Raw genomic sequence first — 26,700 nt, forward strand, 5'->3', positions numbered from 1 at the left:
CCCTCACTCAGCCCCAGCAGTCACCAGCTCCTGGCTTCCCTTCCTTTATCTGTATTCCCATTCACCCACCCCCACCCCAGTCGGGTTGTTTTAATTCCTAGATATCATATACTATAGGATCTATAGGTAAGAGATAATTTTTAAAGAAAGCATCGGCCATAATCCCTTGAACAATAATTTCTTAAGAACATGATGGAATCCTAGTTATAAAAAACTATGTCAATTATAGGTTTGAATGATGCAGGAAATGAACATAACTTTTCGTGAAAGAGGATAGCGTGTTATTACAGGTACCTCAAAAGCATGCTCTATAAGAGATCAAGTGCAAATTCAACAAAAAGCTAGTAACAGTTGTTCTTTAGTAGTGGGAATAAAGATGAATTTTAAAAACTTTTAATTTCTATCCACTTAAGCACTTTCTTCAATAATTATGGATTACTTTTATAATGATGTCAAATTTCAGTTCAAACATAAACTTAAATTCCTGGGCAAGGCAGTTTACCTGTTTGGATATGCAATCTTCCCTAATAGACCTGTAACTAGTTTACAGAAAGGGATGCACAAACAAGTAGAAAGAGAAATATACTTGTCATCAAAGGACCTTGGGCAAATCATTCAGACTCTCAGAATCTAGGTGGATTCCCCATTTGTCAAATAAGGATAATGTAAGAGCAAGCTAGAAACATTTTGTTCTTGAGGATCAAGTACATGTGAAAACATTTGGTAAATGGAAACTTGCTATACAGTTGGAAGATATTACTACTATTTCTGAGACCAGATTCCAAGCTAGACCCTGAAGGCTAATAGCCATGATAGCAGGTTTTAGATGGCAGGCTCTGAGAAACGGTCTTGTTCTTTCATTTCATGTGGTCAGCTGAAAAGAGCACTGGGCTGATGACAGGGTGGGCTAGGGTTCTAGGTCTGGTGTTGTCACCGACGAGTGTTGGAACCTTCTAAGAGTCCTACTCACTTTTTTTTTTTCTGTAAAATTAGAAGTTTGGATTAGATAATGTTCAAGAGCTTGAACATTTGCTTCCAGTCATTAGGTTGATTTGTTTACTATCTGCTGGGTTGATATTCACACAAATCTGTGAAAATATGGTGAGAGGGAATGGACCGATTAAATCATGGAATATAAATTCTCATAAAGCAGATGTAGATTATGGAGTTTCATATTTAGAACCACACAATACACCAAAACATCATTTACTTGAGAACTTGTGAGCTGCCTTCAGTGTGAGCTGGGCTTAATCAGAGCGCTTAAGTTGACAGACTGCGCCTGCCCCTTACTGGCTGAGCGACCTTGGGCAAACCCCTTAAGTGTCTTGATGCTCCATTTCTCAGCCTGACAAGTATACGTTATAATGTTTGTTTCATAGGGATTCTGTTGAGGATAAAATGATGATATTCTTGAAAGAGCTATGCGTGTGGAAAAGTACTGCACATAGGCAAGATTTCTATTCTGATGGTCAGGGGGTGAGTCATCTGAAAATACAGCGTGTCCTGTTTTCACTCGTCTTAATGAATGAAGCTGGCACAGGGAATAACCAAAGGCCATTTATTTTTTAAAAAGTAAACAAAAGGAGTAGTTAGTTTCAAAAGCTGGACAAGAACCAGAAATGGGAGCAAGAGATTTGTCAGGAGACCAGGGCTTCAGCTCAGTAATCACCACTCCCTGGATTATTATCCTGAGCCTTACTAAACAGAGTTAGAACCCTTAGGGATACGGGCAAGCTATGATAATTCTCCGGGGACACTGTGTGACCTCAAGACGTAATTAACAGACTCAAGAAAAAAGTTGAATTTGTATTACATTAACGAAGAGAACTCTGATAATAACTGGGAACAAAAGATTCAGCACACATCTAAATAAAAATGCCAGTTCTCAAATATTGGGGTCAATAGTTCAGAGATTTTTCTTGTTTCGTGCATTGGCACAACTCTTTTTTAAGACAACATGGTTTGCATTCTTTTCCCTTTTTCTCATGTCTTACAAAGCCTTGGTGTTCTGGTTATTTTATTCCTCGTAATCATGATGTCTTGGGAAAATATAATTTTTTTTTTCTCTAATGGTAAAATAAGCAATTCTATTAGTTCATCTGGCAGTCCAAATGTCTGTCTCTCTTTTGGAGTGTGCGTCCCTATTTATTTTCTTAGAAAACTCCAGTTCATCTTTCCTCAGACACTCCAATGCCGCATCCTCTGTGAGGGCTTGTGTGGTTCACCCAGTATCTCACAGTACTTTATGTGTGTTTAAGTTTAGCCCTTGTTGCATCAGATCACAGTGATTTGTTATCATGTTTGTTACCCCCTCTGGCCTGTTAGCTCCTTAAAGGGAGGAGCATGTCTTTTCCCATCTTTAGGTCTCAAGATCTCACACTAAGTCTGATGTTGAATAAGGGAAGAACTCAGTGGCTGAACACGTGGTCTAATTTTAAAAAAATATTTGGCTGCTACAGCTTTAGGTGGGGCACACAGAATCTTTGATCTTTGTCATGGCAGGCCAAGGATCAAACCCTCTGCATTGCGGGTGTGGAGTCTTAGCCACTGGACCACCAGGGAAGTCCCACTTAGCCTAATTTTTGACCTGTATCTCTTCTCTGAAATGGATAGATGCTCAAAAGACAGAGCCAAGAAAATAAATCTCTTGATTAGTATTCAAGTCTTTTCTTGCTTCCTCAGTGGTAAAGAATCTACCTGCCAATGCAAGAGACCTGGGTTCCTTCCCTGGGTCAGAAAGATCCCCTGGAGAAAGAAATGGCAACCCACTCCAGTCTTCTTGACTGGAGACGCCCACGGACAGAGGAGCCTGGGGGGCTACAGTCTATGCAGCTGCAAAGAGTCAGACACAACTGAGCGGTGACTAAACCACAAGAAGAACCGTCCCCCATTACTTCATTGCTTCCTTTCTTTTATCTCCCCCCGCTTCTCTCTTGTAATAAGTAAATGGTTCATTGTCAAAAAATAAAGCAACACATGGATTATAACCTAAAGGGCAAAATAAATATTCATGATTAGATGCTGCTATAAATACATAATTGAATAAAATTAAAGGAGGAGAACAGACAAATCTCCCAAACAGTAGATACTTCCCTCTCAATTTGGGGAAGAAATTGGGGGAGAAACTCTGTATTATATGGACATGAACTTGAGCAAATTCCGGGAGATAGCGGAGGACAGGGAAGCCTGGTGTGCTGCAATCCATGGGGTTGCAAAGAGTCAGACACGACTTAGCGACTGAACAACAACAAATTCTATGTTCCTCAAGTGTGAAAGTAAGTGGTGACTTCCTTCCCCAAAAACCAATATGGAAAGGGAGAAAAAAGGGTACGTTTACGCTGGAGAACCTGACAAACGCAACCTCCATCGGGTGATCAGAGTGATGTCAACAGTGAAGTCATGTTTTCAGTATGTACCCTTGACGTGATGTGATTAGAAAGATGCTTCACCCCCGTGTCTTTCTTCCCAAAACTTGGAACCCCTGGTCTAACTGTCAGACAAATTCAATCTGAAGGAAATTCTACAAAATACCTGACCAGAATGTCTCAAAACTATCAAGGTTATTAGAAACAAGGATAGTCTAAGAAACTCACAGCCAAGAAGAACCTTAAGGCACATGACAACCGAGTGTTAGGTGGTATTCTGGATGGGATACTTGAACAGAAAAAAGGAAATAGCTGAATAAAGTATGAAATTTAGTTCTTGAGAAATGTGTCAATATTGGTTAATTAGTAATGACAAATGTACTTTAATAATGTTAACAATAGGGGAGACTGAGTGCAGAGTATAGATACTCCCAGTCTTTTCTAGAACAGATATGCCCCTGGGACTTCCCTGGTGGTCCCGTGGCTAAGACTCCAAGCTCCCAGTGGAAGGGGGTCCAGGTTGGACCCTTGGTCAGGGAACAGGATCCCACATGCTGCAACAAAGAGTTTGCGCACCACGATTAAAGGTCCCACATGCCACAACTATGACTGCATGGCCAAATAAAGAAATATTTATTTAGAAAATAAAATAAATATTCCCCAGTTATTTCCTAATATGTTACCATGTTGATTGCTTTTATGGAAATAATTGCAGTCTATAAGTATCTTTTCTGTTGTTTTAGCACCAGAATTAGCAGGCTGACACAAAACTGTGACGTAAGCAAAGACTGTTTACACTGCGTCTTTCATTTCCTTACTTCTCTATGTACCATGGAACCCCGCTTAGAATTTACAGCCACAGCTTCCTCCTAGAACTCAATACGACACTGCACATAGGCCTGTTTCTTAATAGCATCTTTTTCTTGTCTTTTTTTTTGAGCAGAGAAAGGTTTATTTCAGGACCAAGCAAGGAGAACAAGCGGCTTGTGCTCAAAAACCCAATTCCTCTTAATGGCATCTTGCATCATCCTTAACCTTGAGTCAACTGATCAACACTGTACAGAGATCCCACCTTGAAACACACTTATCTTCTTTGGTTACTTTCTGTCTTTCCCATTAGACCATAACTTCCATGAGGCATGTATCGGAGATGCTCAGTTAGTAACCGTTGAACAAATGGAGGAAGCAAAACCGGTGGTTATAACCTAGGCTTGTAGGATCATTGCTACTGGAGCAGAACTAACATCACATTCCATTTTATTTTATTTTATTTTCATTTATTTTTATTAGTTGGAGGCTAATTACTTTACAATATTGAAGTGGGGTTTGTCATACATTGACATGAATCAGCCATGGATTTACATGTATTCCCCATCCTGAACCCCCCCTCCCACCTCCCTCTCCATCCCATCCCTCTGGGTCTTCCCAGTACACCAGGCCCGAGCACTTGTCTCATGCATCCAACCTGGGCTGGTGATCTGTTTCACCCTAGATAATATACATGGTTCGATGCTGTTCTCTCGAAACATCCCACCCTCGCCTTCTCCCACAGAGTCCAAAAGTCTGTTCTGTACATCTGTGTCTCTTTTTCTGTTTTGCATATAGAGTTATCGTTACCATCTTTCTAAATTCCATATATATGCGTTAGTATACTATATTGGTCTTTATCTTTCTGGCTTACTTCACTCTGTATAATGGGTTCCAGGTTCATCCATCTCATTAGAACTGATTCAAATGAATTCTTTTTAACAGCTGAGTAATATTCCATGGTGTATATGTACCACAGCTTCCTTATCCATTCATCTGCTGATGGGCATCTCGGTTGCTTCCATGTCCTGGCTATTATAAACAGTGCTGCGATAAACACTGGGGTGCACGTGTCTCTTTCAGATCTGGTTTCCTCAGTGTGTATGCCCAGAAGTGGGATTGCTGGGTCATATGGCAATTCTACTTCCAGTTTCACATTCCATTTTAGACAGAGGATTCTTCATGCCTTCCCTAAGGAGAGGAAGTAGAGCACTTGCCCCCGACCTGGGCTTGTTTGTCTTCCCTCCCTCCCTCCCTCTCACCTTCCTTCATCTCTTTTCTTCCTCCCTCTCTTCCTTGCCCACTTCCCACTCTCCCTCCCTCCCTTCCTCTTCTTTCTTCCCTCCTCCAGTCTTTCTTTCTTTCAATAATAAAAACAATAATATCCCCGAGCATCCCGTGAGGTGTGAATAACACAATATTGCCTAGAGTTGTGTAAATAAGGTGGTGCCGTATGTTGCTAGGAAGTCACTTCTAGGAGACTCAGACTTTATTGACAAGTTGTCACTGAACCAGAAGCACCTGGCTATTAAGGATAAAGAAAGTCTCCTTCTGCGCACAGCTGGGGGCTTCCCCCATCCCGGGATCTCTGAAGGCAAGGATGACAAGGAGGCTGGGAATCCTGAAAGACAATCACAGAGGAAGAGTTGGGTGTTAGGCCCTGAGCATAGTGCATCTTCCTGGGTGTTTAATAAAGAGCAGTGGTGGACAGCTAAGGAAGACTGTTTTTTATATGGTCTGTGTTAGTCTTTGAGGTATTTCTGTGCTTTGACTGGTGTGTTCAGTTTCTTCCATTAGGTTATTTAACCTAATTCTCCAGATGATTTTTTTTTGTTTTTTGAGTATCATGCATTCCGTTCAGTTCAGTCACTCAGTCGTGTCTGACTCTTTGCAATCCCATGGACTGCAGCACGCCAGGCCTCCCTGTCCATCACCAACTCCTGGAGCTTGTTCAAACTCATGTCCATTGAGTCAGTGATGCCATCCAACCATCTCATCCTCTGTCATCCCCTTCTCCTTCTGCCCTCAATCTTCCCCAACATCAGGGTCTTTTCCAATGAGTCAGCTCTTTGCATCAGGTGGCCAAAGTATTGGAGCTTCAGCTTCAGCATCAGTCCTTCCAATGAACACCCAGGACTGATCTCCTTTAGGATGGACTGGTTGGATCTCCTTGCAGTCCAAGGGAATCTCAAGAGTCTTCTCCAACACCACAGTTCAAAAGCATCAATTCTTCGGCACTCAGCTTTCTTCATAGTCCAACTCTCACATCCATACATGACCACTGGAAAAATCATAGCCTTGACTAGATGGATCTTTGTTGGCAAAGTAATGTCTCTGTTTTTTAATATGCTGTCTAGGTTGTTCATAGCTTTTCTTCCAAGGAACAAGTGTCTTTTAATTTCAAGGCTGCAGTCACCATCTATAGTGATTTCAGAGTCCAAGAAAATAAAGTCTGTCACTGTTTCCATTGTCTCCCCATCTATTTGTCATGAAGTGATGGGACTGGATGCCATGATCTTAGCTTTTTGGTTTTTTTTTCCATTTATTTTTATTAGTTGGAGGCTAATTACTTTACGATATTGTAGTGGTTTTTGCCATACATTGACATGAATCAGCCATGGAGTTACATGTGTTCCTCATCCCGAACCCCGCTCCTACCTGCCCCCCCTTCCCATCCCTCTGGGTCGTCCCAGTGCACCAGCCCCGAGCACTTGTCTCATGCATCCAACCTGGACTGGCGATCTGTTTCACACTTGATAATATACATGTTTCGATGCTGTTTGCTCAGATCATCCCACCCTGATCTTGGCTTTTTGAATGCTGAGTTTTAAACCAGCTTTTTCACTCTCCTCTTTCACTTTCATCAAGAAGCTCTTTAGTTCCTCTTCGATTCCTGCCATAAGGGTGGTTTCATCTGCGTATCTGAGGTTATTGATATTTCTCCCGGCAATGTTGATTCTAGCTTGTGCTTCATCCAGCTCGGCATTTCTCATGATGTACTCTGCATATAAGTTAAATAAGCAGGTGACAATATACAGCCTTGACGTACTCCTTTTCCAATTTGGAACCAGTCTGTTGTTCCATGTCCAGTTCTAACTGTTGCTTCCTGACCCGCATACAGATTTCTCAGGAGGCAGGTAAGGTGGTCTGGTATTCCTATCTCTTTAAGAATTTTCCAGAGTTTGTTGTGATCCACACAGTCAAAGGCTTTGGTGTAATCAATAAAGCAGAAGTAGATGTTTTTCTGGAACTCTCTTGCTTTTTTGATGATCCAACAGATGTTGGCCATTTGATCTCTGGTTCCTCTGCCTTTTCTAAATCCACTTGAACATCTGGAAGTTCACAGTTCATATACTATTGAAGCCTGGTTTGGAGAATTTTGAGCATTTCTTTGTTAGTATGTGAGATGAGTGCAATTGTTTATTGTGGTGAATTTATGAGATATTCAAAGATATATTAGGTATGGTCTCTGGCATCAGTGAGGTCACCGTCTGACTTAGGAGATAAAACACTCTTTTACCTCCAAAGTTGTCGTTAGGGAGGCCAGAAATGTTTCCCTAACAACAAAATCCAAAGTGAGACTGTCCCTTGAAAGTGATGCTATCATAGTTGAGGACGGACAGACGATAAGAGTCAGGGAAGGTTTTGTGGTGGAGGTGAGCTGGCCCTGAAAGAATGACTGTGAATCAATGATGATTGAATTAGTTTAATGTTTTTAAAATCTCTAGATCCCAAGCTAACAGAAATAATTTCTTTCTTCCAAGAGGTCAGAGTGCACCTAGAGAGGTAAATAGGAGCAGTACCGTGTTACAGATGCAGCGAGGCCGTTATATTCCAGCACAGAGGGTGCTCAGACACAGTGCCATCACATGTTCTGGCGTGAGAGGGTGGCCAGGGAAGCCTTTTTAGTTGACGTGCTGCTGGGCTAAATAGCTCAGAATAAAATTACATGTCCTTTAAAACTAGGTAAAAGGCGGGCGTCCCTGGTGGCTCAGTGGTGAAGAATTGTGTGCCGATGCTGGGGACACAGGTTCAATCCCTGGTCCAGGAAGATCCCACATGCTGCAGAGCAACTAAGCCCACGTGCCATAACTACTGAGCCTGTGCTCTGAAGCTGGGAGCCGCAACTACTGAGGCCATGGGCCCGAGGGCCCAGGCTCTGTGACAGGAGAGACCACGGCAGTGAGAAGGCCAAGCATCGCAGCTGGAGAGTCGCCCCCCTCCCACCCCCAGCCACAACTAGAGAAAGCCCGCTCGCAGCAACAGAGACCCAGAACCACCAAAAATAAATGAATAAATGACCCTTTTAGAAAAGGTACGTAAAAGGGAAGGGATGGTGGGATAGCATTTAGGTTTTAACCATCTTCCATATTTTAAACAGAAAGGATGGAACATAGTGAGTAAATTCAGTAAATCACTGAAAAATCATTAAAAGGGATGGAGAGGCAGGCTCTAGGCTCAGACTCCAGGAGAGACTCTACAACACAGAACTGTCATCCCGAGGAACGAGGCTGTTTATCGGAAAGGGTCAGGGGAGCAGGGAGTCCCCAAAGACAGAATGTTTGACCCCAGAACCACAACTCAGGTGCTCGACTCCCAGCAGCAGAATGGAAGCCTCACGCTCAGGACACTTCCTTCTCCAGGTTACTGGACTTTAATTCATGTCTCAAGGGACTGCATTTGATTGGTGGAAAGTAAATAATATCCTCGTTGCTAGGGAGTCTGGGAAGTCTAAAGCTGGTACGTGAAGACTCACCAGAGGGTGGTTGGAATGGGTTATGTCTAGACCAAGCTGCCATATCCTGCACAAGAGATATGGCAACTGCAAAAGTCGAAGACCACCTGGTCCATCGTCCTTATGTGTGTTAGTTATAAATAGTTGTTTAGCTGCTCAGTCATGTCCAACTCTTTGCCACCCCTGGGCTGTAGCCCACCAGGCTCCTCTGTCCATGGAATTCTCCAGGCAAGAGTACTGGAGTGGGCTGCCATTTCCTTCTCTAGGGACCTTCCCAGCCCAGGTCTCTTGCATTGGCAGGACGATTCTTTACCACTGCACCACCAGGCAAGCCAGGTTATAAATCACAAACTTGAATATTCTGCACGTGTTTGACTGGTGTGAGACTATTTCTGATCTGTAATTTGCAGTCCACTTAGACAGCCCACTTACCTGAGATCCCACCTACCAACTAAAGATCCTATATGCCCCTACTAAGACCCGGCACAGCCCAATAAATAAATAATAAAAAAATGAAGTAGTGATTCTCCTTAAAAAAACAAACTAGTGATGACCAAGAGCCCATAGGAAGTTACTCAAGACAAATATGCCAAATGCACCTCACTTTAAAATAAGGCTTCTTTCGCAAAGAGTTGGACAAGAAAAAAAAAAAAAAATAAGGCTTCTAAATGGCTAGGTTTAAATAAGTGTTTTAGTGTATTTTGATTGTATGAAAGGATGTGATACAATTTCTATGATGTCCTTCTAGAAGAGATGGTTTAGTTTGGATTGTGTGGTGAATTGGTTACTTTTTGCTGCAAAAGGAACCACTCCAAACTCAAAACACCAGTCATTTTATTTTCCGAGGCTTCTGTGGGTTAGCACCAGACATCTAGTGGTTTGACTGGGGCTGGTCTAGGGAGCCTCAGCTTCACGTCCAGTTTGTGCTTCATGGGGTGTCGCCCTAGCCCTCGCTTCTTCACAGGTCAGTCTTAGGACAGCGAGAGGACAGGCACCAAAGGGAAGGGTGAGCCTCTGCCTGTAGCACCTTTGCTGACGTCCCGTCGACCAAAGCGAGTCACATGTCCACGGAGGACCGAGGTCACCTAGAAGCACGGATACAGGGCAATGGGGCGCAGCAGGGGCGGGTCACGACGGTGACGGTGAACCACCGCTGGCACTAACTGAGCGGATTTCTGTCTAGTTGGACGACAATTCCCAAAGAGGAGGACTGCATTGGCCCTGTCCTAGTCGAGATATTTGTTAACGACTTGGAGAAACAAAATGAAATACAGTTATAATTTTGGCCATGACATAAAATTCTGATGAATGAAATAAATCCTGAACATGACTTTGTCAATTTGGATCACTCCAAAACCAATAAAAACACAATGTATCAGTGTTAAATAAAAAGTTTTGCGTGTACGTTAGTAAAATAAATTATGGTCAGGCAGCATTGAGAGTCGTATGAAAACTGTACTTGGGGACTTGCCTGGTGGTCCAGTGGTCAAGACTCTGTGCTTCCAATGCCAGGATTGTGGGTTCCATTCCGGGTCAGGGAAGGAAGATCCCACATGCCTGTGTGGCACAGCCAATCAAAGAAAGAAAGAAACAAAGAAAACTATGTTTGATTCATATTTATGAGGCTAAAATGATCAAGATTAATAAATAAAAATACAGTTCACAGGTAAAAGTAATAGATAATAGTTGAATTTAACTTAGATGACCATTATATCTACTACTGTGGGCAAGAATCCCTTAGAAGAAATGGAGTAGCCATCATAGTAAACAAAAGAGTCCAAAATATAGTACTTGGATGCAATCTCAAAACCAACAGAATGATCTCTGTTCGTTTCCAAGGCAAACCATTCAGTATCACAGTAAACCAAGTGTATGCCCCGACCAGTAATTCTGAAGAAGCTGAAGTTGAATGGTTCTGTGAAGACCTACAAGACCTTGCTCCTTGGAAGCAAAGTTATGACCAACCTAGACAGCACATTAAAAAGCAGAGACATTACTTTGCCAACAAAGATCCATCTAGGCAAAGCTATGTTTTTTCCAGTAGTCATGTGTGGATGTGAGAGTTTTACTAAAAAGAGAGCTGAGCACCAAAGAACTGATGCTTTTGAACTGTGGTGTTGGAGAAGACTCTTGAGATTCCCTTGGACTTCGAGGAGATCCAACCAGTCCATCCTAAAGGAAATCAGTCCTGAATATTCATTGGAAGGACTGATGCTGAAGCTGAAACTCCAATATTTTGCCTACCTGATATGAAGAACTGACTCATTGGGAAAGTCCCAATGACACTGGGAAAGATTGAAGGCGGGAGGAGAAGGGGATGACAGAGAATGAGATGGTTGGACGGCATCACCGACTCAATGGACATGAGTTTGAGTAAACCCCAGGAGTTGGTGATGGACAGGGAGGCCTGGCGTGCTGTGGTTCATGGGGTTGCAAAGAGTCGGACACGACTGAGTAACTGAACTGAACTGAACTGAAAAGGAATAGTTCCCTCCGAATAACATATTCCCAGTGGATTTTATTTCTGGGTGAAAATTTGTGGAAGAATATGGAGCTAGAGAAAAATCTAGAAGGTGGCTTGTATGATGAAATGTTTCAAATATAATCTCCTGGAGGGAAAGTTGACGGAGTACTTGCTCTAGAGAAAAGAGGACTGAAGACAGAGAAGAGAAATAATCAGCTCTTCTCACATGTGGAAGAAAGGTCTTAACAGGGTGAAAATAAGAACAGTGGGAGGAAGTTGTCTTCAGACAGATTTTAGCTCAAGGTAGGTTACGGTACTTTAATAGCTGGAGTTGTCCAGGGAGGAGTGGAATATCTTACAAGTTAACGATCTCTCTCCCTGGAAGCTCAAGTGGAGTCTGGAATTCTCTCTGAGATAGAAGAGATTCTCAAGGAATCCAAATTCAACATTGTCCACCTTCTTCCTCCCCTGTATTTTCACTTATTAAATAATGCTTTCCTCCATTATTATTATCCTTTTTATTCCTGGGGTGCTCTTTAAACACTGTCAACAGAATCATGAGTTTTCATTTTGGTTAACAAAACAAGACATGTAAAAAAAAAGTCCACCTTCCTTTGGTTAATTGCAAAGCCTCCCCCCGCCCCCCCCATTCAGGGTCTGCTTGGCCAATATTTGGAACATACTGTTATGACCTTCGAAGGAACAGGTGTACTCTTTTAGTTCAGCTTTGTCTCCTCAGAAATAAGGAAACTGAAGTCTAGAGGCTTAGGGAGACTTGTACAAGATAACACATATTCCTACTGGCAGAGCAAGCCTAGAACAAGGAGAGCATCACTGTGTGAAGACAGCTTAGTCTTTAGATTTCTGAATACTTGTGTTCTCATCCTGGTACATGTTCTGCTAGATACTGTAGTTTTCTTTTCTAAAGTAAGGAAGACAATGATACTTATAATGGGCTAAGTGAGAGAACCCACATAAAGTGCCTCGTTCATAGATGTCCAGTAAGTTAATGTTGCTACTCCTCCATCCACGCCCAGGACACCGTGTTGCCCTGTGTGATAAAGCTTTATTTCAGTTAGTACCAGCCACATCCTCCGGCGCTCCTAGAACACCATGTCTCAGCTGAGGACACTCTTGGCTCCTGCAGACCATCCGGGCATAATTATTAACAGCCTCCCATTTCATTCTCAGAAGTGTCCTGATTTAAATAAGTCATAGAACTATCCTACCTGGAACCTGCTTAGTGCCCTCCTGAGGGCATTTTTCAATTCTTCGTTCCTCATACTATAGATCAAGGGGTTTAAGATGGGAGTGATGAAGGTGTAGACCACAGACACCACCCGGCCCGTCTCAGGAGAGTAGCTGGACCTGGGGGACAAGTATATGAAGCTGGTGCAGCCATACTGCAGGAGGACCACGGACAGGTGGGAGGAGCACGTGGAGCAGGCCCGGCGGCGCCCTTCCGCGGACCGGATCCGTGAGACGGTCGCCACGATGGAGACATAGGAGACGAAGATCATCGAGAGGGGAATGCTTAGGACGATGAAGCTGATGACATGCAGAGCCGTCTGGTGAACACGCGTGTCCGCGCAAGCCAGCCGCATGACGGCAGGCATGTCGCAGTAGAAGTGGTAGATTTCACTCTTGGTGCAGAACGGGAGGCGGAAGATTAAAACAGTCAGCGGTAGCGACAGCAAGAACCCTAGTACCAGGGACCCCACCACCAGCTCCACACACAAGGGCCAGCTCATGAGGAGGGTGTATCGTAAAGGGTAACGGATCGCTATCAACCGGTCGTAAGCCATTACCGCGAGCAGGACGCAATCAGCCCCTCCCAGGAAGACGAAGAAAAACATCTGGGCGCCGCATCCAGTGATAGAAACGGGGGTTCTGCCCATTGAAAGAAGGTTTGCCAAGGCCAGGGGGGCGATGGAAGATGTATAGAGGATTTCCAGAGCTGCCAGGTTAGCCAGGAAAAAGTACATGGGAGTGTGGAGGGAATGATTGATCTGAACAGTAACTGCAATGAGGGCATTTCCACCCAGGCTGGTCAGGTACATCGCCAGGAAGGCCACAAAAATCACCGCCTGGACCTTAGGGTCAGCTGAGAATGGACGAAAGAAGAATTGTACCTTTGCGGTTTTATTTATTTCCTCCATGGGTACCGCATTGGACCTATGAAAACGGAAGATGACATGAGTCTCTAAGTGTCTCTTTTGAATGTAAACTTTCTGTTTTCTGTTGGGGTACAGCTGATTAACAGTATTGCGATAGTGTCAGCTGAACAGAGAAGGGACTCAGCATACATATACGGGTGTCCATTCTCCCCCAAACTCGCCTCCCACCCAGGCGTCCACGTATCACGGAGCGGAGTTCCGCGTGCTGTACGGTGGGTCCCGCCAGAGTCCCTGACCGTGTCCTCCCCCATGCCAGGCGTCTCTTCTACCAGGATGCTTTCCCGGCTGCTCCCCACACAGAGGGACTTCGGCCGCTTTCATGTCACAGCCGATCACGTGACATTACAATGGATACATTTGCCCCTCTCTCAGCTTTCTTCCTTTCCCTTCCTGTGCTGAAGACTGAGAAGTCCCCGGTGGTGGGGATTCTGACCACCTTTACTTTAATTCCAGTGTCTAGCACAGTACCTGGCAAAGAAAATTTCTCAAGAAGTACTTCTGAACAAACGAATGGATAAAGTCAATTTAAAGTTCAAGTTTACAAAACAGATAAAATTGGGCATCAATTCATCATGGGAAACTTGAAATAAAAAATTTGAGGAAGGTACAAGTAGATGCGTGTCAAAGTTTAAAGAAAACGGTGCGTTGTGATACCGTATCACAAGCTCTGTAGTTTGCGTACATACACGATTGATACCGTGTATAAAACAGATACCTAATGAGAACCTAGGGTAGGCAGGGAACTTTACATAATGCTGGGTGCTGACCTCAATGGAAAGGAAACCCAGAAAAGGGGATATATATGTATATATGTATGAACAGCTGATGAACGCTTCTGTACAGTAGAGACTAACAACATTATACAGCCAGAAAAAATTAAACAAACTGTAATTTAGTTTAAAACCTGGGGACTTTATGGATTTGTTTTGCTTCCTCTGCTTTATCCAATAATATCAGTATTTATTGGTCCCTGAACACTGATAGTGTCCTTCAGAACTTCTCATCTCTAAAGACTAATGTTATATGATATCACTTATGTGCAGAATCTAAAAAAGTGATACAAATGAACTTACTTACAAAAGAGGAACAGACTCACAGAGACCACACTAGGGGGAAGAGCTGGGGTGGAGGGATGGATGGGGAAGCTTGGAATTGGCGTGGGTTGTGCTTGGTCACTCAGGCGTGTCCGACTCTCTGTGACCCCATGAACTGCAGCCGGCCAGGCTCCCTGTCCGTGGGATTCTCCAGTCAAGAATACTGGAGTGGGTTGCCATGCCTTCCTCCAGGGGATCTTCCTGACCCTGGAATCGAACCCAGGTCTCTCACATTGCAGGTGATTTCTTCACCATCTGAGCCACCAGGGAAGCCCAAGAATACTGGAGTGGGTAGCCTATCCCTTCTCTAGGGGATCTCCAGACCCAGGAATTGAACTGGGGTCTCCTGCATTGCAGGCGGATTCCTTACCAGCTGAGCTACCAGGGAAGCCCAGGACTGGCACGTATGCACTGATACATTTAAAATTGAACAAGGACCTACTCTATAGCACAGGGAACACTGCTCACTGCTCCGTAACAACATACATGGGTAAAGAACTTGAAAAAGAAGAGACACATGTATAACTGAGTCACTTTGCTGTACCTGAAACTAACACAACACAGTTAATCAACTATAAAGTAGAAATCAAGGACTTCCCTGGTGTCCAGCGGTTAAGAACACACCTGCCAAAGCAGAGAATGTGGTTTGACCTCTGGTCTGGGAAGACTGCACATGCTGCAGGCCCCGACTTCTGCTCCTGCATTCCCCGAGCCCTTGCTCTGCAACAAGAGAAGCCACTGCAGGGAAGAGCAGCCCAGCTCACAGCCGCCGGAGAAAGCCTGTGAGCCGCAGTGCAGGCTCAGGGCGGCCGGAAAGAAGCAAGTAAACGTTTAAGCAACTAAAAGATTTCGCACATCCTTCGCTTTGGTCCCTTCCCGCTGCCCTGTCAGTTCTGTCCGCTGTTATCTTCCACTGGGATTTTCGTGATGGCCTTCCCTCTAATCTTCCATTTCTCTTCTTTTCTCTCTATAATTCATCTTGCTCTCCATGATCACATAATTCATCTGCTTAAGGCTTTTTAATGCCTTCCTGTTTATTAAGTGCCAGCTTTCACACCCTCTGCTGGTTATTCCAGTCTCTCTTGGGTCTGACCTCTTTAGGCTAACCCCACTGAGGGCGGCCCTTGGTTATCCCTGCTATGCACCATGTGGCCTACTCATTGGCCTCTTATCTATCTTTCACCTTTCTGCTTCATATAATTCTGTTCTCCTTCTAGCTAGAAAATCTCTCCCTTTTGCCTAATTCAGATCCTGCCCACTTTTAAAATTCTAGGTTATGTTCTTCTTTTGTGAAGTCTTTCTGGAACACTACAGTTTAAATCGCTCTCTCCTTTCTCCGAAATTCTTTGTCACTCATAGTGTTATGATTTTAGGGTTAATATACAGCCTTTACTGTGTCTGTATGTTCTGTTCCAAATTATATTTGACGTTCCTGGAGGACAAGGGCTCTGTCTTAGGACAAATTATCATTTATTCCAAGTTAAGTCCTAGGCAAAGTGACAGTACTGAATACTTACTTGGGTTAGCTTGCTTCATCCATTCCAGTGGTCCCCTACCTTTCTGGCACCAGGGACCTGTTTTGTGGAAGACAGTTTTTCCACGGACCAGCATTGGGGGAGATGGCTTGGGGATGATTCAAGTACATTACATTTATTGTGCACTTTATTTCTATTATTATTACATCAGCTCCACTTCAAATCATCAGACATTAGACCCCAGAGGTTGGGGACACCTGTATTACACCACTTTAGTAAGCATGTACTATTATCTCCCCAATCTACAGATGAAGACATATAGGATTAAAAAGGTTAAAAAGTGCTTTGAAGTCAAGTAAATGAGCAGTAGGAAAGCTAGCATTTGAAAATCTGTTCATGGAGCTTTTGTGCTTAATCTTTGTCTATACTACACTGCTTTCCCCGATGCTTTATGTCTCTGAAGTGGTGGCTTGGACGGTCAAGCATCAGCCTGCAATGCAGGAGACTTGGGTTCGATCCCTGGGTCAGGAAGATCCCCTGGAATAGGAAATGGCGGCCCACTCCAGGATTCTTGCCTGGAGAATTCAACTGACAGAGGAGCCTGGAGGGCTGCAGTCCATGGGGTTGTGAAGAGTCGGGTGTCACCGAGCAACTCACACTTCCGGCACTTTCAAGTGGTTTTGTTATTTGATTATACTTCAGTCACAGGTAGAACTCTGGATGGTCTATTGGAAAAAGAGCACCTAAGATCTGAGACCAAAAATGTTGGAGTACAGTATCTCTGGACTAGAGAGGCATAATTATAATCTACACCATGGTTTATCTGCATGGCCTAATTGACCTTAATGTTTTATCTGTTAGCACAAATTTGGACTCACCTGAAGACAAAAGTAAAATCTTAATTTGGGAGCTCTGACTGTGGGATAAACAGGAAAGGGGGAATAATGTTGTAACCATCATTCAGAGGGCTGAAAGCCTGTTTGGAGCAGAGGTTTCTGAGTCTCCTGGAGGTATTTGTACCAGTTGGAGGATTCCTACATCAGATGTACCCAAACAAATGTATTTTTGTCCTTATAAAACATTCTTGAATAATGCTGTCTATATGTCATTATAAATGAGTTTTATATATGAATTTATAAATTCATAAATAGCATTCATAAAATTAATTCATAAAATAAAATATACATTTTATGTTGTTGTTCAGTCACTAAGTCATGTCTGACTCTTTGCAACCCTATGGACTGCAAATTTTAAATATGTCTGTAAATCTGAGAAAATTATATGTCTGAAGAGACTATTTACTTTCTGAAAGAGACTCCAAGAGTATTTTCTGGCAGCAGCATCTGGAAAGATGAGCCAAAATTACGTCCCTTTACTGTTAATACCTTGAGTCATATGGAATTTGCTTCTGAAAGTTGATAATGGTAGCATATAGGCAATCTCACATAATACTTTTCAACATAATACTTTCACAGGCACAGTCAGAGTAAATCAAATGATATGTTCAGACCAACAGCATTCAACAAAAGGCATTATTCTCCTATTGCATAGTACTAGATAATATTTATTGGGTCCTGCATGCCATGCTAATCTTGTTACAGGCATCTTTCCCTTAGTGGTCCTTCAGTCTTTTATTGTCTGTATTTTTTTCAGATGAAGACAGTCAGGCTTAAAGGTTTTAACCAACTTGCCCAGCCGGCAAATGGGAAAGGAGCAATTCCTAGTTCAGGCTGAAGCAAATCTCGCTTCTGTCATGAAAGTCAAGCACACCTCGCTGAGCGGTGACCGTGTACGAGGCTGACCGGTGCGGGTCCGGGAGAGTCAAGCCCTTTCGCTCTAATTGTCCTTCATCAGCAAGCTTTCTTCCGTCAGGTGAGTGCCACAAACCTTTCTCAGATCCTTACAAAGCCAGTGCTCAGAACCCTAACGTATAATCTCCCTCTTTTCTTTTTGCTCTTTCTCTTCACCCTCTCTCACCAACTACTCCTTTAATCACTATTTATTTTCATGAATTAAAAACATTAATTTTTATGGGAGCACAGGTGCTTTACGGTGTTAGTTGCCGTGTACGGCAGAGGGAGCCGGCCGTGCGGACGCTCACAGCCCCTTTCTGGCCTTCCTCCCTGCTCAGGCCTCCACGGAGGGCCGCGCGAGTGCCCTGTGCTGCTGGTTTTCATTCATGATCCACTTTAATAAATATTAAAAGACGCTTATCGAGACCCTCCACTATGTCAGGCATAGCTCTAGTTTCTGGGAGAAGAGGGAGAAGGGTGGAGAATGAGAGGGTGTGTCAACACTCAAAGAGCTCAAAATTGAATGAGAGATACAGTAATAAAAAAGAATACAAGTCAGTTCAGCTAAGGGTGTCGTAAAAGGAAAAGGCGTGAGGAAAACTCAGGCACATCTCTTTCTATCCAATAATGCTTTTTGAAAAGTTCATGTAATTAGAATTATTTTTTCACGCATATGGGGGATTTTTTTTTTTAATTTATTTTTCAACTGGAGGATAATTGCTTTATAGAATTTTGTTGTTTTCTGTCAAACCTCAACATGATTCAGCCATAGGTACACACATATGGGGGATTCTTAATGAGAAGGAACCTTCTAGCTATTCCTCTCATAACAGAGGTAGACATTTTCTAGTTCTTTGACTTCTATAAGCTTGATGTTTGTGATGATGGATTTTTTAAACCAGAGAAATCCTTGAAAGGACCGACATCTCTGTATTTCAGGTTAGGATAGTGTTGGACTCGATCTAATCTAGGGGCTTCCCTGGTGGCTTAGTGGTAAAGAACCCACTGCTGGTGCAGAAGACACAGATTTGATCCCTGGGTTGGGAAGATCCCCTGGAGTGGGACATGGCAACTCGCTCCAGTATTCTTGCCTGGGAAATTCTCATGGACAGGGGAACCTGGTGGGCTGCAGTCCACAGGCTCAGAAAAGATTCAGACACAACCGAGTGACTGAAACAGCAGTCTGATCTGGACCACGATCCCTTGACCATACTGGAAGAGCCTCCTTCCGGCCATTCATCATTTTGAAGAGCATGGATTTCACAGAATGTATTATGGAACTCCCCTTCAACTGTCTAGTACAGAACACTGGTTCTGAGTCAAAACTGAACTTCAACTGTTTCTGGGAAAAGTTCCATACTTAGCTTCTGTTCCTGGACAATGTCCACCACGAGGCTTGTCCTGGTTACAACTTACAGATTTTCCCAAGCTTCTAAAATGGAGTATAGAAGAAGATTCTTACCTTTTAATGTACTCACGTGGACTACAAGTCATTGCAGATTTACGTGGAATCTTTGCTAAACGCTGAGGACACCAGTGGTCTGTCCTCAAAGAATCCCAAGGCTGGTTTGCTGATCACTTATGGATTTGAGTATATTGCTATGTTAAAGCACTTCTCAAACTAGATCTGATTCAATTCTGGGACTGAGAGAATATTTCATCCTGCCTCTTCTTTCTGTATAAGGCAACACCTGGCTTTACTTATCATATTTCTGTAGCCTGGAACTAACCTCTGAAGTTCCTGTGATGTTTAAACTTAAAGTTATCATCAAATAATGACATTCATAATAACAAAGCTGACTAAAGGGACACTCCTGGTCCCCAGAGATGACTTGGGAAGGTCTGTCTGGGAAGCATAAAGCTACAAGATTAAATTCAGTGTTCCTAATATTTAAAATTGCATCAGGACTATTCCATTGGTACATCTTCCCTAAGGATTAATTCTTCAGTCACTTGATGAATTCAATGATGAGGTTAGCTGGGGAAAAGAAAAATGATTATTTTCACTGATTTACCTTGAAATCATATTCAAAACAGGAAATGTCCACGTGGAGTGTTATTCATTGCTCTTTTCCATATTCTGCAACATCCCATTCTCTCTCTGTTTTATGACGTTATTTATTTACTTGACTCTGCTGGGTCTCCGTTGCTGTGTGGGCTTTTCTCTAGCTGCAACAAGCAGGGGCTGCTGTCCTGTCGCAGAGACGGGCTCCGGGGTTCTGGGGTCGGTAGGCGTGGCTCCCAGGCCCTAGGACACCGGCTCAACAGTTGCACACGAGTTTAGTTGCTCTGTGGCGCGTGGGATCTTCCCGGATCAGGCACTGAACCCTTGTCTCCTGCACTGGCAGGCGGATTCTTTACCACTGAGCCACCAGGGACGCCCTCCCCTTCTCCATTTGTTCCTGGGAAATTAATTCCTCCTGACTTTCCTCTCATATCTTTGATATTTCTTCTTAGTCTCAGTTCAGTTCAGTCGCTCAGTCGTGTCCGACTCTTTGCGACCCCATGGACTGCAGCACGCCAGGCCTCCGTGTCCATCACCAACTCCCAGTTTGCCCAAACTCATGTCCATTGAGTCGGTGATGCCATTGAACCATCTCATCCTCTGTCGTCCCCTTCTCCTTCCACCTTCAATCTTTCCCAGCATCAGGGTCTTTTCCAATGAGTCAGTTCTTCGCATCAGGTGGCCAAAGGATTGGAGTTTCAGCTTCAGTATCAGTCCTTCCAGTGAATATTCAGGACTGATCTCCTTTAGGATGGACTGGTTTGATTTAGGATTAATTTTTCAGTCTATATTGCTGGTTTTCCCACTCAAGCTGGGTCTTTTTCTCAGTTTCTCTTTTCTATTTACATTTTTTGGGGATAAGTAATCCAGTTTAGTTATTTGACTTTAAATACAAACAACAGGCTGGTAACTCTCAAATGTATTATTTCCAGCCCTTGGACAGCAAAGAGTCAATCCTAAAGGAAATTAGTCCTGAATATTCATTGGAAGGACTGAGGCTGAAGCTGAAGCTCCAATACTTTGACCATGTGATATGAAGAACTGACTGATTGAAAAAGACCCTGATGCTGGGAAAGATTGAAGGCAGGAGGAGAAGGGGATGACAGAGGATGAGATGGTTGGATGGCATCACCGACTGAATGGACGTGAGTTTGAGTAAGCTCCGGGAGATGGTGATGGACAGGGAGGACAGGCGTGCTGCAGTCCATGGGGTCGCAAAGAGTTGGACATGATGGAGCGACTGAACTGAACTGAACCATGGTCAAGCTAATTAATACATCCTTCACTTCATGTAGCTTTATGTATCTGTGTTAAGAATACTTAATATCAATGCACTTAGATAACTTCAAGTATACAGTGCGTTTTTGTTAACTTCAGTCGCCATGTTGTACGTTCGAGCTTTGGAACTTACTCCTCTTATAACTGAAACTCGTACCCTTTGGCCAGCATCTCCATGTCCTCGCCACTCCCAAGCCCTTGGTAGCCACCCTTCTACTCTTTGTTCCCACAAGTTCAACTTTAGATTCCACATGTAAGTGATAGCACCATTTGTTTTCTTGTGTCTAGCTTATTTCACTTAACGTAACCTCCTCCAGGTTCATCTATGTTGTCTCAGATGGGAGGATATCATTATTAGGCTGACTAATATTGTGTTTTTTAATGTATATGTACATACACACATGTATATGTATATACTTTTTAATCCATTCATCCTTCAATAGACATTTGGCTTGATTCCATATCTCAGGTACTCCGAATAATGCTGCCATGAAGACGGGAATGCAGAAATCTCTTTGAGATGCTGATTTCATCTCCTTTGCCTGTCTACCAAGGAGTGGGATTGCTAGATTCCACTGCCACATGGTAGTTCTGTTTCTAACTGTTTGCAGAACCTTCATGCTCTTTTCCATAGTGGCTGCACCAGTTTAAAGTCTCAGCAACAGTGTATAAGACATCCCTTTCCCCCACAGCCTCACCAACACTTGTTATCTTTTGACTTTTGGATAATAGCCATCCTAACAGGAGTGAGGTGATACCTCACTGTGGTTTTTATTTGTATTTTCTTGATACATAGTTGCATTGAACATGTTTTTATATACTTTTTGGCCATTTGTGTGTCTTCTTTGGAGAAAGGTTTATTTGGGGTTTTTGCCTATTTAAATATTGGATTATTTGTGGGTTTTTTGCTTTTGTGTTGTATACATTCTTTACATACTTTGGGTGTTATCCCATTATCACATTTATGGTTTACAAACACTTCCCCTCATTCTTCAGGTTACCTTTTTACTTTCTTGATTGTTTTCTTTGCTGTGCAGAAACTTCTTAGTTTGATGTAGTCCTAGTTGTTTATTTTTGCTTTTCTTGTTCATGCTTTTGCTGTCACCATGGAAAAATCATCACCAAGATCGGTATCACAGAGTCTCCCTCTGTGTTCTCCTTCAGGGATTGTATGGTTTCAGGTCTTATGTCTATGTTCTTAACAAATTTTGTGTTGATTTTTGTGTGTGGTGTAAGATAAAGACCCAGTCTCATTTTCTTTTTTTAATGTAGATATACAATTTTCCTCGTATTGTTTGTTAAAGAGACTTTCCTTTCTCCACTATGTATTCTTGAACATGTTTTATGTTTGCAACTCCATGGCGTTGCAAAGAGTTGGACAAGACTTAGTGACTAAACCACCATAGGCACTTTTCTGGGTACTTCACGTGTATCACTTAATATTCACAATTAGCTTGATGAAGGAGGTAATACTATTAACCTCGTTTTTCAGATAAAGAAACTGAGGGATAGATGTTGAGTAACTTAGCCAAGGTCATACACCCAAAGAATGGCACCAAAATTCAAACCTCTGCTCCCCCACTCTAAAGCAGGAATCAGAGACCTTCCCAGCGGTCCGTGGTTAGGTTCTGCCTTGCAATGCAGAACACACCTCTCTGGTTCCTGGTCTGGGACTGAGACCCCACGTGACGTGGAGCAACAAGCCCGAGCGCTGCAGCAAAAGGTCCCGCGTGATGTGCATGAAGGTCCCACGTGCCGCAACTAAGACCCACTGCAGCCAAATAGTAATAGACGAATAAAGATTTTTAGCAATACATACAGCAGGTTTCAGCAAACTACAGCCTATAGGCCCCATCTGCAGGCTGCTTAGTTTTGTAAATCATGTTTATTGGAACACAGCCATACTTATTTATTTCTCTATTGCTGGGGGCTGGTTTTGTGTTACAACAGCAAAGACGAGCGACTGTGTCAGAGAGTGTATGGCCCATAAAGCCTAAACATATATATCCTCTGGGGCTTTACGGAAAACATCTGGTGCAGACCTTAATTCTCCATCACGCACTGACTCTTCATACTAAAAGACTATGTTAAATTCTCACAGAAGGCATCATTTTAAATGGTGGACAACCGGATCAGATTCATAAAATATCAGGTGCTAGAAAGGGCACCCACTACTACAATGATTATTCAAGGCTTTGCAGAGGTTCTAAATAATGCATTAAGATGAGAAAATAAAATAATTGGCCTCAGATGATATAATTTTACACCCTGAAAACGTTAAAATAAGTCTTCATTTATTTCACGTTAAAACTATTAAACTCGCTTTTTCTCGGCGCTTGGCTGCTTCGCCACATTGTTAGTTTCCGCCGCGCAGTAAAGTGAATCGGCTGCACGTACGCTAGATCCCTTCCCCTTGGACGTCCTTCCCATCAGGTCACCCCAGGGCGTTACGTAGAGGTCCCCGTGCCCTGCAGAAGGTTCTCGTTAGTTATCTCCTTTACACGTAGGGCCGATAGTGTGTGCGTGTCGGCCCCAGTCAGCCAGCTCACCCCATCCCCCTCTTTGGTATCCGTACGCTTGTCCTCTACATCTGTGTCTCTGTTTCTGCTTTGCGAATAGGCTCATCTATACTGTTTTTCTGGATTCCACATATATGAATTAATCTGTGATCTTTGTTTTTCTGACTTACTTCACTCTGCATGATGCTCTCTAGGTCCATCCATGTCTCTACAAATGACCCGATTTCGTTCTTTTTCATGGCGGAGTAATATTCCACTGTATATCTGACCTACATCTTCTTTATTCATTCCTCCGTTGATAGACACTGAGGTTGCTTCCTTGTCCCGGATATTGTAATAGTGCTGTGATTAACATTGGGGTGCATGTATCTTTTATGGTTTTCTCTGGGTCTACGCCCAGGAATGGGATTGTTGGGTCATAGGGTGTAGAACATAATAATCTTGCTTCTGCATGTTTTAACTTCTGTGTTTCAGGACTCTGTTTAAAAATCCTTTTCCTAGAAAGGTCATCTTCCTCTCCCTTTAAAGTTGCCCACTCCTACCCCCATTCCTCTGCTTTATTTTCCACATACCATTACCTAAATTTACTTTTTAATTGATTGTCCATTCTTTCTCACTAGGCTGTCAGCTTCCTCAAGCCTGGGGCTTGCCTGTCTTGTTTACCACTGCTTCCACTCGCTACATCAGTGCCAGGAGCACAGAGCAGGTACCCAATAGAGAGGTGGGAGGTGGACTCGGTGGCGATTCCTGTGAAGGAAGAGATGACACGGTGGACACCAGGGCCTAGCATCCCTCAGGAGGCTCCGGCAGCTCTTCGCTCCAGTCCCCAAATGATACATCACGTTTCCCAAGCTCTCAGGGCAATAAATGCTTGACGATCCCGCTGCTGACTAAGCCTCCTGAAGATTTTCAACAAGGCTGAGGTAAGATTTGGCTTTTGTTTGGGGAAAAAAGCCTCTTTGATGATGTGTTCCCTGCAGCCCATGGGGTCGCAGAGGGTCAGACACAACTAAGCGACTAACACTTTCACTTTCTTCTCCTTCCTTTTTTCTTCTTACTATGTTTTAAGGCTAGACAATTAAATGTACCACGAATTTACAGAAAACAGGCAAAGTTCCTCATTTCTCCTCACAGCACATTTTATAACTATTGATGGGCTATAAGGGCTTCCCAGGTGGTGCTAGTGGTAAAGAACCAGGCTGCCAATACAGGAGACATAAGAGACGTGGGTTCGATCTCTGAGTCAGGAAGATCCCCTAGAGAGGGAGATAGCAACCCGCTCCAGTATTCTTGTCTGGGAAATACCATGCACAGAGGAGCCCGGCGGGCTCCAAGTCCAAGGGGTTGCAAAGAGACGCGACTGAGCAACTAACAATGACACAAATTGGCTCTTAAGGCTTTTGTCCGGTTACAAAGATGTTTTACACTGCTGTGTGTGTGCTGGGTGGAGGATTTAGCTTTCTTGGCTTTTTTAAAAAAATATTTTATTTTATTAAAAAAATTATTTATTAATTTTGTGGCCACACTGGGTCTTCATTGGTGCGCTCGGGCTTTCTCTAGTTGCGGTGAGCGGGGGCCGCTCTCCAGCGCGGGTGCAGGGCCTTGGCATTGCCGTGGCTTCTCTTGTGCACCACGGGCTCTGAAGTGGGTGAGCTTCGGTAGCTGCCGCTCGTGGGCCCTGGAGCCCCGGCCCAGTAGTTGGGGTGCCCAGGCTTAGTTGCCGCGTGGCACGTGGGATCTTCCTGGACCAGGTATAGAACCCGTGTCCCCTGGATTAGCAGGAAGACTCTTAACCACTGGACTGCCGGGGAAGCCTTTCTTTGCTTATTTTTAAGCTGACTTTCCTCTACTCACACTTTCCACCTTTCATCACTTCTCGATTCTTTTCCTAGTGAAGTCGTTTTAAGGCACTGAGTTCATACACCACGTTATTTAGCGATTTTCGAACAATTAGAGGATTTGTTCCCTGTGGGTGGCACAATTTGCTTCTTTCTTTTAGGTACAGAAATACTAGTACTAGAAATAGCTTTATATGAAGATCTCCTCTGTTCCTTTGACTTGCTTCTTTAGAATTAACTCCCAGCAGTAGAAATATTAAGTGCCTATTTTTTTGTATGTAGTCATCTTTATTATAGTTCATGAATAATTAGAAACAGACTTGGATTTCTTTATTAAGACACCTAGACTCTTGTGAGTGTCTGTTTTCCATGCGTTAGAAAATCCACTGCTGACTTGAGAACGGTGGCCAGGCCAGCGTCTTAGCATCACCATGACAGATTCGCGTCTCATAGGAAGCCTGAAGGGGTCTCTGGGCCGCCCAGATCCCCTGTGCTGTGGTAACAGGCATGTCCACCCTTACGTGTCCTCTGGAATTCCTTATACCTTTCCCTGGTGGTCCAGTGGTAAAGAATCTGCCTGCCAATGCGGGAGACGTGGGTTCGCTCCCTGGTCCGAGGAGATCTCACCTGCTGCGGAGCAACTAAGGCCGTGGGCCGCAGCCACCCGGGCTGTGGTCTAGAGCTCGGGTGCGGCAGCTGCTGAAGCCCGATGCCCTGGAGCCTCTGCTGCAGGACCGGAGACGGCGGCACAGGGGGCGGCCGGGCCTCCGGACGCGGGAGGAGCGCGCGGAGCAGCGGAGACCCGGCACAGATAGAAGTGAATACAGAAGCGAGCAAGCAAGTACATAAAGCCAAAATGAAATTTCAGTAGGCACCTGGGCAACAGAACATTCTATCACTCTGCTGGTTTTTAGGTACAGCTCCGGGGTTAAATGCTGCGCCCGAACAGTATTTTCAGACTGTCCAGGTGGACCTTCCAGAAGTAGTGCATTCCTTTACCAAGTCAAGTGAAGGCCCCCAAAGCATTGTGCTAACCGCAGTAATGATCTGCTACATTCCATCAATGGGAGACAGTGCGACTGAGCACATAAAACATCGTGTGAACCACAAAGAGGGTAGGTGAGCTTCCTCTTCTCTCCCCGAATCAAGT

The 26,700-nt window shown here is 43.8% G+C and overlaps 1 protein-coding gene across 1 annotated transcript; it reads right to left on the minus strand.

Annotated features, from left to right (window-relative positions):
• Positions 1 to 9,878: 9,878 nt before the first annotated feature.
• Positions 9,879 to 13,530, minus strand: LOC122449395 (olfactory receptor 10V1). The gene is made up of 2 exons (XM_043480898.1): positions 12,601 to 13,530; positions 9,879 to 9,992 (listed from the first exon to the last, which is right to left on the minus strand). Exons 1-2 carry the CDS (start codon positions 13,528 to 13,530, stop codon positions 9,879 to 9,881), a joined length of 1,044 nt encoding a protein of 347 aa, XP_043336833.1.
• Positions 13,531 to 26,700: the final 13,170 nt, after the last annotated feature.

The sequence above is a fragment of the Cervus canadensis genome, chromosome 11 (genome assembly GCF_019320065.1).
Source record: "Cervus canadensis isolate Bull #8, Minnesota chromosome 11, ASM1932006v1, whole genome shotgun sequence".
In the NCBI taxonomy this organism is placed as follows: domain Eukaryota; kingdom Metazoa; phylum Chordata; class Mammalia; order Artiodactyla; family Cervidae; genus Cervus; species Cervus canadensis.